The 13,697-nt window shown below is 44.6% G+C and overlaps 1 protein-coding gene across 1 annotated transcript in view; it reads left to right on the top strand.

Moving 5' to 3' along the window:
- PTPRJ (protein tyrosine phosphatase receptor type J) overlaps positions 1–13,697 on the top strand; it is a 155,645-nt gene that overhangs the window by 122,122 nt on the left and 19,826 nt on the right. The window contains exons 7-11 of the mRNA XM_076001866.1: positions 238–507; positions 3,513–3,770; positions 7,470–7,727; positions 8,440–8,718; positions 9,433–9,723. Coding sequence (XP_075857981.1) covers positions 238–507; positions 3,513–3,770; positions 7,470–7,727; positions 8,440–8,718; positions 9,433–9,723 — 1,356 coding nt within the window. The remainder of the gene's footprint in view (positions 1–237; positions 508–3,512; positions 3,771–7,469; positions 7,728–8,439; positions 8,719–9,432; positions 9,724–13,697) is intronic.

Raw genomic sequence — 13,697 nt, 5'->3', positions numbered from 1 at the left:
CAACTCACAGAAAAGGACAAAGAGTAACCGTGTAGGTGCGGTAGGCCAGGTTGTTTCTTCACCACCGACTTTGGCTGGACCCGCACGCTTCTCCAGCGTGGTCAGGTGGTGGAGAGCAGGAAGCAACAATCCCTAAGAGTGTTTCTCAGCCTCGATGACATGCTCTGGAGACCACCTCTCTTTCTGTGTCTCTCATGGCCGTTGTGGTTCTTTTTAACTCCTCTTGTGTCCTCACAGATGCCAGTGGGGTTTTTGACGTCACAGTTGTGAACATCAGTGCCACAAGCATGACCCTGACCTGGAAAATCAGTGACGATGAGTCGTCCTCCGTCTATACCTATGAGATACACGTGGCTGGGGAGGACACGTCCTTCTGTCTCAATGAGACCGTCAGTGAGACGCACGCCGTCATCTCTGGACTCAGCTCGAGCACCCTCTACAACGTCACGGTGCGCGCTGTCCTGGGCGACGCCGAGGGCACACCGGGCTTCCTCCAAGTGTACACCCGTGAGTTCACCCGTTGCTCTGGCTCACCTTCCTTGCTGGCCTACTGCGCGCCAGGCCCAGATACGGGACAGAGAAGCTCTGATCCTGCCCTCTGGGAAGGTCCAGCTCAGTGTGTGGCCCGCATGGGCTCTCACCCCCTTCAAGGCGTGTGAGATAATAATGGTGATCCTTGCTTGACCCTAACCACACGCGGAGCCCCGTGTGACGTGCTTTCCATGCACCGTCTCCCTGAATGCCCACGCCAACCCTGTGACGTGGTTGGCATCAGCCTTATTTTGTGCATGAGGAAGCCAAGGCCAAGAGAAGTGGTGTAGGCAGGTGTCACACCTTGTTAAGTGGCAGAGATGAGAGTAAACCTGTGCTTGTAGTCATTCTAGTGTGACAGAGACGTAGTGGGAGTTGATACAGGGAGACAAAAAAGAACCTGGATATTCATGTCTCTTTGTCCCTTGGACGCTGACATTATAATGACCCAGTGGCACAGCTATATGTCTCATCCTTTGTTTGCTTAAATGTCTCTAAAAGATAAAACTTTTGGCAGCAAATAAAAAGCCTTCTGTTCCAAAGAAGGCTGATAACGTAAAATAAGATAGTAATGATGTCCTGGTAATACAGTAATATAACATTAATTTTACTACTCATCAATAGCATCGACACCAGCAATGCCTTTTGTGCAGTACCAGGAACTGTGTCACAGTGTCACAGTGTCCTCCATGGTAGGGAATAGGGTCCCCCTTTTACAGATGAGAACACTAGAGCCAGCATGGCTGAACAGTTTGTCCAGGGCCATAGAGCTCGTACGTGGTGAGCAGGTAGTTGAAACCCAGGGTACCTGGCTCTGGACCCAGACTCAACCCATGAGAATGCTTTACTCAAATGTCTGTTCCTTCTGAAAAAGTACACCTTAAGTACTCTTACAGATGTATTTTGGGGGCTTTTTGGAGAAAATGAAGTCTGTTTTCATTTCTTCACCTTTTACTTTTCTTCCTATTTAGTATCTCTATTATTTAGTATTAGATTCAACTATAACAACCCTCCAAACCTCCAAATATCAGTGGCTTAAATAAGATGATTTTATTTCTCTCACCTACAACAGAAGCCCAATACTAGGCAGGATGGGGATGGTAGAGTGTTAACCAGGGTTCAGTTGCAAGAAACAGGCTGGGCGCAGTGGCTCACGCCTGTAATCCTAGCACTCTGGGAGGCCAAGACGGGAGGATCACTTGAGCTCAGGAGTTCGAGACCAGCCTCAGCAAGAGCAAGACTCCCTCTCTACTAAAAATAGAAAAATTAGCTGGGTGTGGTGGTGTGCGCCTGTAGTTCCAGCTGCTCGAGAGGCTGAGGCAGGAAGATTGCTTGAGCCCAGGGACTGGAGGTTACAGTGAGCTATCAAGACATCACTGCATTCTACCTGGAGTGACAGTGTAAGACTCTGTCTCAAAAAAAAAAAAAAAAAAGGGCCGGGTGCGGTGGCTCACGCCTGTAATCCCAGCACTCTGGGAGGCCGAGGCGGGCGGATTGCTCAAGGTCAGGAGTTCAAAACCAGCCTGAGCGAGACCCGGTCTCTACCATAAAAATAGAAAGAAATTAATTGGCCAACTAATATATATAATATAAAAATCAGCCGGGCATGGTGGCGCATGCCTGTAGTCCCAGCTACTCGGGAGGCTGAGGCAGGAGGATCGCTTGAGCCCAGGAGTTTGAGGTTGCTGTGAGCTAGGCTGACGCCACGGCACTCACTCTAGCCTAGGCAAGAAAGCGAGACTCTGTCTCAAAAAAAAAAAAAAAAAAAAAGGAAATTGCAAGAAATAGGAACTATATAGCTATTTTAAGCCAAAAGGGGCTTGTCCTAAAAATTGAGTGTTTATCGAGTCTTTGGAAGGGCTGGTGTATTAGTTTGCTGCAGCTGCTATAACAAGTACCACAGATGGGGTGGCTGAAACAACAGAAATATTAATATATTTTCTCATAGTTCTGGAGGCTGGAAAGTTGGAGGTCAAGGTAACAGCAGGTTTTGTTTCTTCTGAGCCTCTCCTCTTGGTTTGTAGATGGCTGTCTTCTCCCTGTGTCTTCACATGGTTGTCCTTCAGTCTGTGCGTGTCTGTGTCCCCATCCCCTCATCTTAATGAATTTTGGGAGCTGGGCACAATTCAACCCATGACAGCTGAGGAGCAGACTTTAGGAGCAGACTTTAGTCCTCCAGAAATGACTCCCATACTAAGGCTGCAGAACTGACCACCCTGGAGAGCCACCACCGTTGTCACAGACAGCAGAGTGAGCAATCAGTGGTGGCTTGCTGGATCCAGGAACGTGTTTTCAGCTGTGAGCCGGGATCAGGAAGCTGCAGTCACTGCAGTGGTGTTGGTTCTGGGCCAGGCAGCCTGAGCTCCAGCCATCACGTCCATGTTCCAGCTGTAAGAGGGAAGAAGGGCAGCAGGTCTCGCCCCACCCTTTAAGGATACTTCCTGGAAGTCCCGTGTACTTCTGCTCGCATTCTTAGTCACATCTAGCTGCAAGGGAGGCTGGGAACTGTTTTCTTTATTCCCAACAGCCTTTTACGTGGCTAAAATTCCCGGGGTGTGTGATGAAGGAAAAAGGGGGAATGGATTTTGGGAGTTGAGTGCAGCCTCTGCCCCACATCCCTGAACAGAGGCTCTGCAGGCTCCGTACTGCGTTCAAGGTAAAGCAGCCGACAGCTGCCGAGGTTCTCCCCCAGAGCCTGGCCCTGACCGTGGGGACCCACGCCTCCTCGCATTGCCTGTGAAGGACTCTGTACAACTCAAGCACCCGGTTTCTGCACACTTGTGGCCGAGCGCTCCGTCCATGGCCACAAGCACCAGTTTCTGAAGGGTGTGTGTTTTAGGTAATTATACAAAGAGGAGAAAAAGAGAGATCAGGTGTCCTAAGTGTACATTTAATGTCAGTATAAATATTTTGTGAGGTTTGTCATCTGTATCTTCTGCAGAAATAGATTCTAAATCTAGTCATTTACTTTCTTCCCACAGCCCCTGGTCCAGTTGCCGACTTTCGAGTGACAATGGTTGGCACAAGGGAAATTGGCTTAGCTTGGAGCAGCAATGACACTCATTCCTTCAAGATAAACATCACACAGGATGGAGCTGGAACATCTTGGGTGAAAACAACCACCAACCAAAGTATTATCATTGATGGCTTGTACCCTGGAACCAAATATCGTTTTGAAATATTTCCACAAGGACCAAATGGGACCGAAGGGGCATCTCAAACAGTTTACAACAGAACTGGTAGGTAAATAGGCTTTTCTATCAAACGATCATGTTTCTTAAAAGAAATCAGTATAATTTATAAACGTCACATTTCTCAAATATTATTTTTGTTTTAATTTCCTAAGAAAAATCTTTAAAATATGTCATAACTGTAATGCATATTCAGTATGTAAAGTACAGGCAATCAAAAGTAAAATATATCATCTGGAAACCATCAACCAGAGATAATTGACTGATAACTTTTGGTATATGATGGTTTATAATTTTAAGGCATATACATATAACATATTCTTTTACAAGCATTCAGGTCATCCTGAGTGTGTGTTCTTTTTAAATCTGATTTTTTCCTACATACTAGTTTATTATGAGTATTTTTTCTTGTCAATATAAATATGTCTGTAGGATAATTTTGACACCTGCCTGGAATTCCATTGTCTAAATCTGAGTTGGCAGATATAACGGCCCATGGGCCAGATTTGGCCTGCTGCCTGTTTTTGTACATAAAGTTGTGTTGGAACACAACCGTGCTCATTTGTTTATGCACTGTCTGTGGCTGCTTTTGTGCTAGAATTGAGTAGTAGCAAAAGAGAATGCATGGCTCGTAAAAGGCTGAAATATTTATTCTCTGGCCATTACAGAGAAAGTTAGCTGACCCCTGGGCTAGATTGGTGGTTGCCAAAGTGTGGTCCGGGGATCCCCGGGGTATCCCCTAGATTCTTTCAAGGGGCTCTAGGACAGACAGCATCATGGCTGATGAAATGCATGTTGTGTATTCTTATGTTTTCACAATGTCCTCATTTTGAATTTGTAATCAGTAAATATTGCTATAACCTACATAAACAAAAATCCTCTGAGAGCTTTAATAATTTTTAAGAAGTTAAAGGGATCCTGAGACTAAAAAGTTTAAGAACCTCTGCTCTAGAAGTGTTGTAAATGAACTACTCCTCTATTGTTGGGTGGGTTGGCTATGTACAGTTTTTCATTATGATGCATTTCATCATATTATTTCACAAAATAGTTTAAATCATTGAATTATTTCTGGGCTAATGGGAAAAACTTTTCAGAATTCCTAGGGAGTTGATGTTCATTATTTTTGTTTTTAAAATTTGAAAAACATTTTTTGGGAAAGTTTGAAAGACATGCAGTATTCCTTGATCTTTGATTGCAAGAGAATTGAAATGCTTTATACAGAAGGGAGAAAAAAGAAATGAGACAGATTCCTTAAGACATACATGAAATCAGTTGGGCTTCTGAGATTCTCCTTAGGTAGGTTTCTTCAGCTCTGCTGCTTGGGTTAGGCATTGATAGTCACTTATGGGATCCGTTTCCAAAGTAAGGGAACTGCTAAAATGCATCCCTCAGATGAAATTCAACACACAGATGAGACTATTAAGAGAGCATTTTGGTATCAATAGATGTTTCTTCCTTCTTATTAAGAATGTTTAATAAGAGGATCATCACTTTGGGGAACCCTTGATGTTGTGTGACTTGCTAATACCCAGAGTTTAATGTAATAATAATATTAATAATAATAATAATATAATAGATTGGGGGTCTACACATTGTTGGGTGCTCTCATACTGTATTTAAAGAATGTTAACACAACTTCATGGGGTAGGTACTATAATCAATCATCTCTGTTTTACAGAGTAGGCAGTGGGGGCTCTGTGAGCTTTTGTAACTGACCCAGGGTCACAGGGTGTTGGGCTGTCCTCCATCTGGTTGTGTGACACTTTGACATGATGCAGCTGCAAAGTAGTTCAGTGTTCATGAGGAGAAGGCATCTCCTTACTATAGCCTGTGACTGGGCCCATTGAATGGAAGTCAAGAATGGTTATAAGTAAGGCCCTAGACTCTTACAGGGTTACCTTCTATGATTGAATAGCTGTCATTCTTATTGGGAACAATCAATTTAACCGCATTAAAGGCATTTTTTAAAAAGGGAAACAAATACCACATGATCTAGCAATTCTAGTCCCGAGGTATATATATATATCCAAAAGAATTGAGAGCAGGGTCTCGAACAGTTATTTGTACTCCATTGTTCATAGTAGCATTATTCACAATAGCCAAAGGTGGAAACAGCCATGTCCATCAATAAACAAATGGATAGATAAAATGCGATATATCCATAAAGTAGAATATTATACAGCCATAAAAAGGTGTGAAATTCTGATATATGCTACAAGATGGATGGATTTTGAAATTATGTAAGTGAAATAACCAGACATAGAAGGACAAATACTGTTGTTTCACTTATATGGGAACTGAGAATAGACAAATTCATGGGGATGGAAGTAGAATAGAGATTACCAGGGGCTGGGGGAAGGGGAATAGAGGATTATTGTTTTATAGGTAGAGAGTTTATGTTGAGGATGGTGAAAGTGTTTTGGGTATAGATAGTGGTGATGGTTATACAGCATTGCCAGGGTATTTAATGATACTGAATTGAACATGGACAAATGGTTAAAATGGCAAATATTATTGTATTATGTTTTACCACAATCAAAAAGAAGGGAAACAAATATAACTCCATTCTTCTAACCCAACTGAATTCCTTTTCTCTCTGTGTCTACAGTCATATCTTTTGTTTATGTCATTATAATTATTATACAAATAACTTTATTTTGTATTTGAACTTTTTTTTTTTTACTTTGTATATACCATAACTTTCCCCCATAGTTCGCATGGTCCTCATGTTTTCAGTGGATGCAGAATGTTTCATCATGTAGCCAGATCACAGTTTCCATAGCCCTTCCCTTTTTTATGGCATATTTAGGTTATTTTTAGTTGGTTTTTTTTTTTTTTTTTGAGACAGTCTTGCTTTGTTGCCCAGGCTAGGGTGAGTGCCATGGCATCAGCCTAGCTCAAAGCAACCTCAAACTCCTGGGCTCAAGCTATCATCCTGCCTCAGCCTCCCGAGTTGCTGGGACTACAGGCATGCACCACCATGCCCAGCTAACTTTTTCTCTATATATTAGTTGCCCAATTAATTTCTTTCTATTTATAGTAGAGACGGGGTCTCGCTTTTGCTCAGGCTGGTTTCGAACTCCTGACCTTGAGCAATCTGCCTGCCTTGGTCTCCCAGAGTGCTAGGATTACAGGGGTGAGCCACCGTGCCCGGCTTGACTCCCGATTTTGAGGGTGGAGGGGGCACGTGTGTTTTCTTCCCTTCCTCACGAGACCTTAAATGCTAATATTTGGCAAATGTCAGCTCTCCATTTCAGTTTTCCTCTTCAGTGTGTCAGGTTATATCACAGGAAGGTGTTTTCTTTTGAGTGAGTGATCTAAAAAAACAAAACACCCCTTTTGTTGATATATAATATACACACCCCAAACCGCACATACCCTCAACGCACAGTTGGATGTGTTTTCACAAACTGGACACATCTGGTTACCAGCACCCAGATCAAGAAACTGAACGTGATTTTGCCTCCAGACGACCCCTCGAGGGGATCATTTTTATGACAAAGGCAAAAGACCGGAGAAACTGGTATGATGAACCGGCAGGTACATCTGTTGTCGTGGAAGAGCCAAAATTCCTAAAAGAACCAAGCGTGTGCATTTCTTACCTCAGTTTTGGAATTTTCCTTTTTGTGGTTGCATTTGAGAGTTTGATGGCGAAACAGCAAGTTCTCTTGACAGACACTTGGAGATGAAGCTGGGCATCACGGGGGTCACTAACAGGTCTCATTTGCCTCCGTGTCCTCTGGCCAGCCCCCAGCGCAGTGTTCGACATCCACGTCGTCCGGGTCACCACCATGGAGATGGAGCTGGAGTGGGCGAGCGAGGACAGCGCGTCTGAGTACGTCTACCACGTGGCCGTGCAGTCCCAGCACGGCTCTAACCGCACGAGCACGTCCCACAAAGGGGTCACTCTCGGGCAGCTGGTCCCCGGCACATTGTATAACATCACAGTCTCTCCTGAGGTGGACCATGTCCGTGGGGACGCCAACTCCACTGCGCAGTACACACGTAAGTCCCTTAGGACGCCCTCTGAGGGGGCTCTCCCTGGCGTTCTCGCGGGGGAGGTGCCGTGTACAGGCGGGGTGGGAGCCAGTGTGCTTCTGGGCTCCAGGTCGAAGCCGAAAGTGCTGACGTCGAAAACACCGGCCTCTGCTGTCCTCGTGGGACACTGGTGTTGCCGCTCGTGAACTTGCAACTGCCTTTACAAGCAGGAAGTGGTTCCGTGGGAATGGAGGACATACCTGTCCCATGCGTTCCTTGGGCATACAGGCGCCTCGTCCTGTTGGCATTAGAAGATACTGTTTGGTGGAGAGCTTTGCCTGCAGTAGTGATGGGGGTGTTTTGCCACTATTCGAACTAAATATGTGGTAGAGATGTTAGTTTCTAATAACATTTTTCGTATGTGTTTCTCTTTTAGCTGTCAGATTTGAAAAACAGATTAGAAATTATGTCTTAAAATATTAACATATATTTCCGATAAAGTCGAAGTATTCAAAGAAGCCTGAAATGCTTTTACTCTGTTGAGATTTAGTCTGTATAATTATTTACCGAATGTCTTTTTGGGAAATTTTCCATCTTTTGAACCAGCAAATATTAGCTTTAATAATTCTTTCCAAAAGGAGCCAGGGTATTTTTGGAGGTAGTAAATAAAATAGTCCTGGAATTCTAGCTAATTCATACTTTTACTTAAAAAAAAAATTTTTTTTTCTCCTAACTCAAGGGCCCAGCGAAGTGTCCAACATTGAAATAAGCACCAACACCACAGCGGCAGCCTTAAGGTGGAATAACTCCGATGAAGCCTCTGCCACGTACTCCTACCGCCTTCTTATTGAGCAAGTTGGAAATTCCAGCAGTGCCACCCAGGTGGTCTCGGCCATTGGAGTCACTTACGCTGCAGTCACTGAATTAACACCTGGCTCATCTTACAACGTGGAGATCTTTGCACAAGTGGGGGATGTTACCGAGTCCCTGGCACCCGGGAGGGAGTCATTCTGTACAGGTGAGTGGTCCCAGGTGCCTCTTGGACTCCTTCCCAGGTGGGGTTGACCTTGCAGGTAGGTCCTCCACAGTCTGGAGTCAGGTTTCGTGTGTGTGCAGATACACATCGAGCTCTCCCGAGACATTATATTAGCTCACTAGTGCTGTCTTGATGCCCTCATCATTTCTTCAGATGTTTATGCCAGACAGACAAGTCCCTGCCTTCTTGGAACTTTTATTCTGGAAGGAGGAATGAGATGTTTATCTAGGGTGCTCAGGAGAGGCCTCAATGAAGAGGTGACTGTTGAGCAAGGATCTGAAGGAAGGGAAGGAGCCAGCCATGTGGCTGTCAGGGCACGAGAACCTTACAGGCAGAGGAGCAGCCAGTGCAAAGGCCCTGGGGCTGGAGTCTGCCTGCTGTGTTGGAGGAAGGAAGAGCCAGAGCCTGGGGTGGCGGGAGTGGAGCCGTGGGAGCAGGCGCATGCAGGGCAGGAGGTAAGGCCCACTTGAGCAATGCAGGGCCAGGGCACAGGTGATGTCTGGCCGTGCAGTTCTTGGTTTGGCTTTTACACTGAAGGAGAAGGAAAGGATACTGTTAAAATGATGCTCAATCTTTTCGGCCTTCTTGATCCCTACCTATCTCACAATTCACAAAGTGTGGTAAAGGGAAGAGCCTCATGTTTAACAGAGGACGGTTTCAGAGGGCGTCTCACGCTGCCCTGTGCTTGCTTTGCAGATCCTGCATCTGTGGCCTCCTTCCACTGTGACGTGGTCTCCAAGGAGCCAGCCTTGGCTCTCCGATGGGCCTGCCCTCCTGGTGCCAATGCAGGCTTCAAGCTGCAGGTCAGCAGCGGGGCCTGGGACAACACGACGCACCTGGAGAGCTGCTCCTCCGAGAATGGCACCGAGTACAGGACGGAAGTCACCTATTTGAATTTTTCTACCTCGTACAACATCAGCATCACCACCGTGTCCTGTGAAAAGATGGCATTTCCTGCCCAAAACACCTGTGTCACTGGCATCACAGGTGGGCTTTGTGGCAGGGGTGGGAAGCCCTGCCACCCCTTCGTGCCATCCTGGTCACCCCGCATCGTGGTCACCCCAGAGAGGCAGACCCAGTGGGTCTGAGAGTGTGGCCTAGAAATCAGTTTTTGTTTTTTATTTCCTCTAAAATATTTGCTTTTACTTGCATAGACTGGTTTCCTGGTCTATTGAAATCCAGTCTAAAAAAGGCAGAGTAAGAAGGACCCATTTTTTACATTCTAAAAGGTTCCTTTTCTTTACAAAATATCTAATTGCCACATTTTCTTTTAAGTAGTTAGCTCCCTTTCTGCATTAAAAAAAAAGCATTTTTATAGAAATGTTAAAATATACACAAAAGTAGAGAATAGTGTGATGAAACCCATGTGTCTGTCCTCACCCAGTGGGACACGCGTCAGCTCTTGGCCTGTTTGTTTCATTTGTATCTTTTCCTCCTTTCCCTTTGTGGATACTTTGAAACCAGTCCTGATCATTATATAACTTTATTTCTAAATATTTCAGTATGTATTACTTCAAGATAGGGAGTCCTTTTTTCTTTCTTTCAAACATAGCCATGTTAATATTAACACTACACTTAAAAAAATTTAAGACCTTTTTGTACTATTATCAGGTATTCAGTCAAGACTCATATTTCCCTGGAAATCATATTAACAAGCTGCTGAGCTGTTTTGGGAAACAGAATCATCACTCACTACGTAGTTAATCTTTTCTTGGCCTGTCTTTTGGTGTGTGTGTGTGCTTGGAAAAATTACTTCTTGTGTCTTCGTTTCATTTTATTTGTCTTTTGCTCCCACTGTCTTTGCCAAAGTTGTGTCTTAGATCAGCCTGGTGGGGTTCCATTTCTCTTTGTGCTTTTTGACTCCTGGATGTGTTTTCTTTAGGGCATCACAATGTTTATGACAGTTTCTAAGGAATTAGTGGTTGTAATAGTAAGAAAAAAGGGCCTTTTACTTTAGGACCTGATTTGGAAAGTGCTGAGGGGCTCTGTGGGCAGAGACTCAGACGTAGATAGGCAGACCTGGGTTTGATTCCAAGTTCTGCCTTTTGCCAGCTGTGTGATCTTAGGAAAGCTACTCCACCTCTCTGAGCATTGTTTTCCTTAGTGTAAAAAGGGGAAAATAATACTTACCTTGAAGGACTGTTGTACAAATTAGATGAGGTAATGTGTGCTGAAGACTACTTCAGGTCTGCCATATAAAGCTGCTCAGGTTGTGCACTGCACAATTCCATGGGATACTATTTGTATGGATTAGAGTTGTGTAGTGCACAATTGTGCACAGCTCTGGGTCATACTCTTATGAGTTTCTGCAGCACTCCAGAACATGAAAGAAACAGTGAACATTTTATATACATTTTTGTAGTTCTCTTTCATGATGTCATCTCCTCAGTGCATATAAGCTGCAGAATAGAAATCCTGTCTGATTTGATATCTCCAGGGCTGAGCACAGTCCCTGGCTTAGAGGTCAGGAGGTCATCAAATTGAGTTGTTTTGGAAGCTGAACAATGTGTGATAGGGTTGGGTAATGGCCACATATTTACTCTAATGAGTCTCTCACTTTTTAATCTGTAGCTTCCTTTCCTCAGATGCTTTTTTTTTTTGGAGACAGGGTCTTGCTCTGTTGCCCTGACTAGAGTGCAGTGGTGTCATCATAGTTCACTGCAACGTCAAACTCCTGGGCTTAATCCTCCTGCCTCAGCCTCCCAAGTAGCTGGGACTACAGGCGTGTGCTACCACTCCTGGCTGATTTTTGTATTTTGTAGAGATGGGGTCTTGCTTTTGCTGAGGCTGGTCTAGAACTCCTGATCTCAAGTGATCCTCTTTCCTTGGCATCCCAAAGTGGTAGGATTACAGGCATGAGCCACCACGCCTGGCCTCAGATGCATTTTTATGTACAAATTTAACATGCATCACATAAAAGTGGAGTTGCCGTTTCTGTAAGAGTTTGGAAGTGTTGGAGGGATGGGTAGGTCAGGGAGAGCTGGAGGGATAGTTTTCTAGCTCACATTTGTTGGTGGCTTATCGTGTGCTGCAGTGAGGGACAAGGATGGAGAGTAAGGCCACCAGGGCCCCTGGAGCGCAGGATTGAGGTGAGCTGAGAGGGGGAGGATTTCCAGGTCTGGTGGTGGGTGAGCTAGCATGCTGCTGCCAGCCTTGGGTGGGCAGCGGGGGACCCTCCCTGGGCAGCTGCAAGGCTTAAAACTGGTAGGAAACGTCTGTGCTCACAGCTGGCCATCAGACATGGGAACAGCACCTCCCAGCGGTCACTGCTGTCAGTTACTTGAGAGGTTGCTGACACTTGTAGTTTAAGAGGAGCGCCATCCCCTAGAAATACAATGTGAGCTTCATGTGTAATTTAAAGTTTTCTAGTAGCCATATTTAAAACAGTAAAGAGGAACTGCTGAAATTAAAATTAATAACATTTTATTTAACCCAATGTATTAAAAAGATTATTTGTACACATAATTTGTCTAAAGTATTCGTGACATATTTTACATTCCTTTTTGTACTAAGTCTTTGGCATCTAGGTCATATTCTATACTTTTAGCACATCTGAATTCAAACCAGTCATGTTTCAAGGACTCTGCAGCTACACGTGGCTGGTGGCTGCCATGTTGGACGGGGCAAGCGTAGAGTATCGTGCTGTGACTGTTTTGGAGTTCAGTTTTCTCAGTCTCCCTGAATCTTTAGTGTAATAATGAGAACAACACAAACTGTATGTGGGAGACAAATTTAGGTAGAAAGAGTATATGCGGAGAAGGATCATCTTTAATTCAGCATTTTCTTCCTTTTGTGTTAATTCAGAGACTGGCTTCACATATTTATGAAGGTCACCCATGGGGCATTCCTGTGTGGGCTTCTCTGGTTTCTAGGAAGGAAGCCTGTTGGGTTTCTCTCAGTGATATTTTAGACCAACTCCTGCAAAAATGGGGGGACTGTAGTGTGAAGGACATGGAGCAGGAATGTGCCCAGGTCTCTGGAGGATGTGTGTTCCCTCCCCGTCTCATCTTTGATTCTTCTCCCTGGACACCTCATGCATCTTTGTTCCCAGCCAACACTGACCCTGGGGCCAAGTCCACGTGGTGTCTGTGGACAGCTCCCAAATCCACCTTTGAGTTCCACCCACACGGTGTCTTTCTCACTCTCTTTCCTCCACCCCAGTTCTCAGGAAAAGGAACCTGGTCCATCTTGAGTCAGAGGGACTGGGGAGATGACAAAGGTAGATTATCTTCACCAAACAAGGATGTTGGCTTTTCATTCTGTTGTTTCCTTTACTGTGCAAAAGCTTTATATGATTTTTGATGTAATTCTGCTTCTCCAATCTTGGTTTTCTTGCTGTGCTTTTGTCATCATATCCAAGAAACCACTGTCAAGACCAATATCAAGAAGATTTTTCCCTATTTTAAAACATTTTTTTATAGGATTTTTAGTTTTAGGACTTATATTTAAGTTTTGAACCCATTCAGAGTTCATTTCTGTGTCTGGTGTAAAATAGGAGTTCGGCATCATGTGGATATCCAATTTTCTCAACACCGTTTGTTGAAGAGACTGTCATTCCCCCATTTGTATTCTTGGTGCCCCTGTCAAAGATTGGTTGACTGTCTATGTGGGCTCAATTCTGGGCTTTCTATTCTGTTGCATAGGTCTATGTCTGTCTTTATGCCCATACTATACTGTTTTGTTTTTCTTTTTTGAGACAGAGTCTCGCTTTGTTGCCCAGGCTAGAGTGAGTGCCGTAGTATCAGCCTAGCTCACAGCAACCTCAAACTCCTGGGCTCAAGCAATCCTGCTGCCTCAGCCTCTCAAGTAGCTGGGACTACAGGCATGTGCCGCTACGCCTGGCTAATTTTTTCTATATATATTAGTTGGCCAATTAATTTCTTTCTATTTATAGTAGAGATGGGGTCTCCCTCTTGCTCAGGCTGGCTTTGAACTCCTGACCTCGAGCAATCTGCCCGCCT

This window comes from Microcebus murinus, chromosome 4 (assembly GCF_040939455.1).
Source record: "Microcebus murinus isolate Inina chromosome 4, M.murinus_Inina_mat1.0, whole genome shotgun sequence".
NCBI lineage: Eukaryota > Metazoa > Chordata > Mammalia > Primates > Cheirogaleidae > Microcebus > Microcebus murinus.
This window is presented reverse-complemented; position numbering and strand designations above follow the sequence as displayed.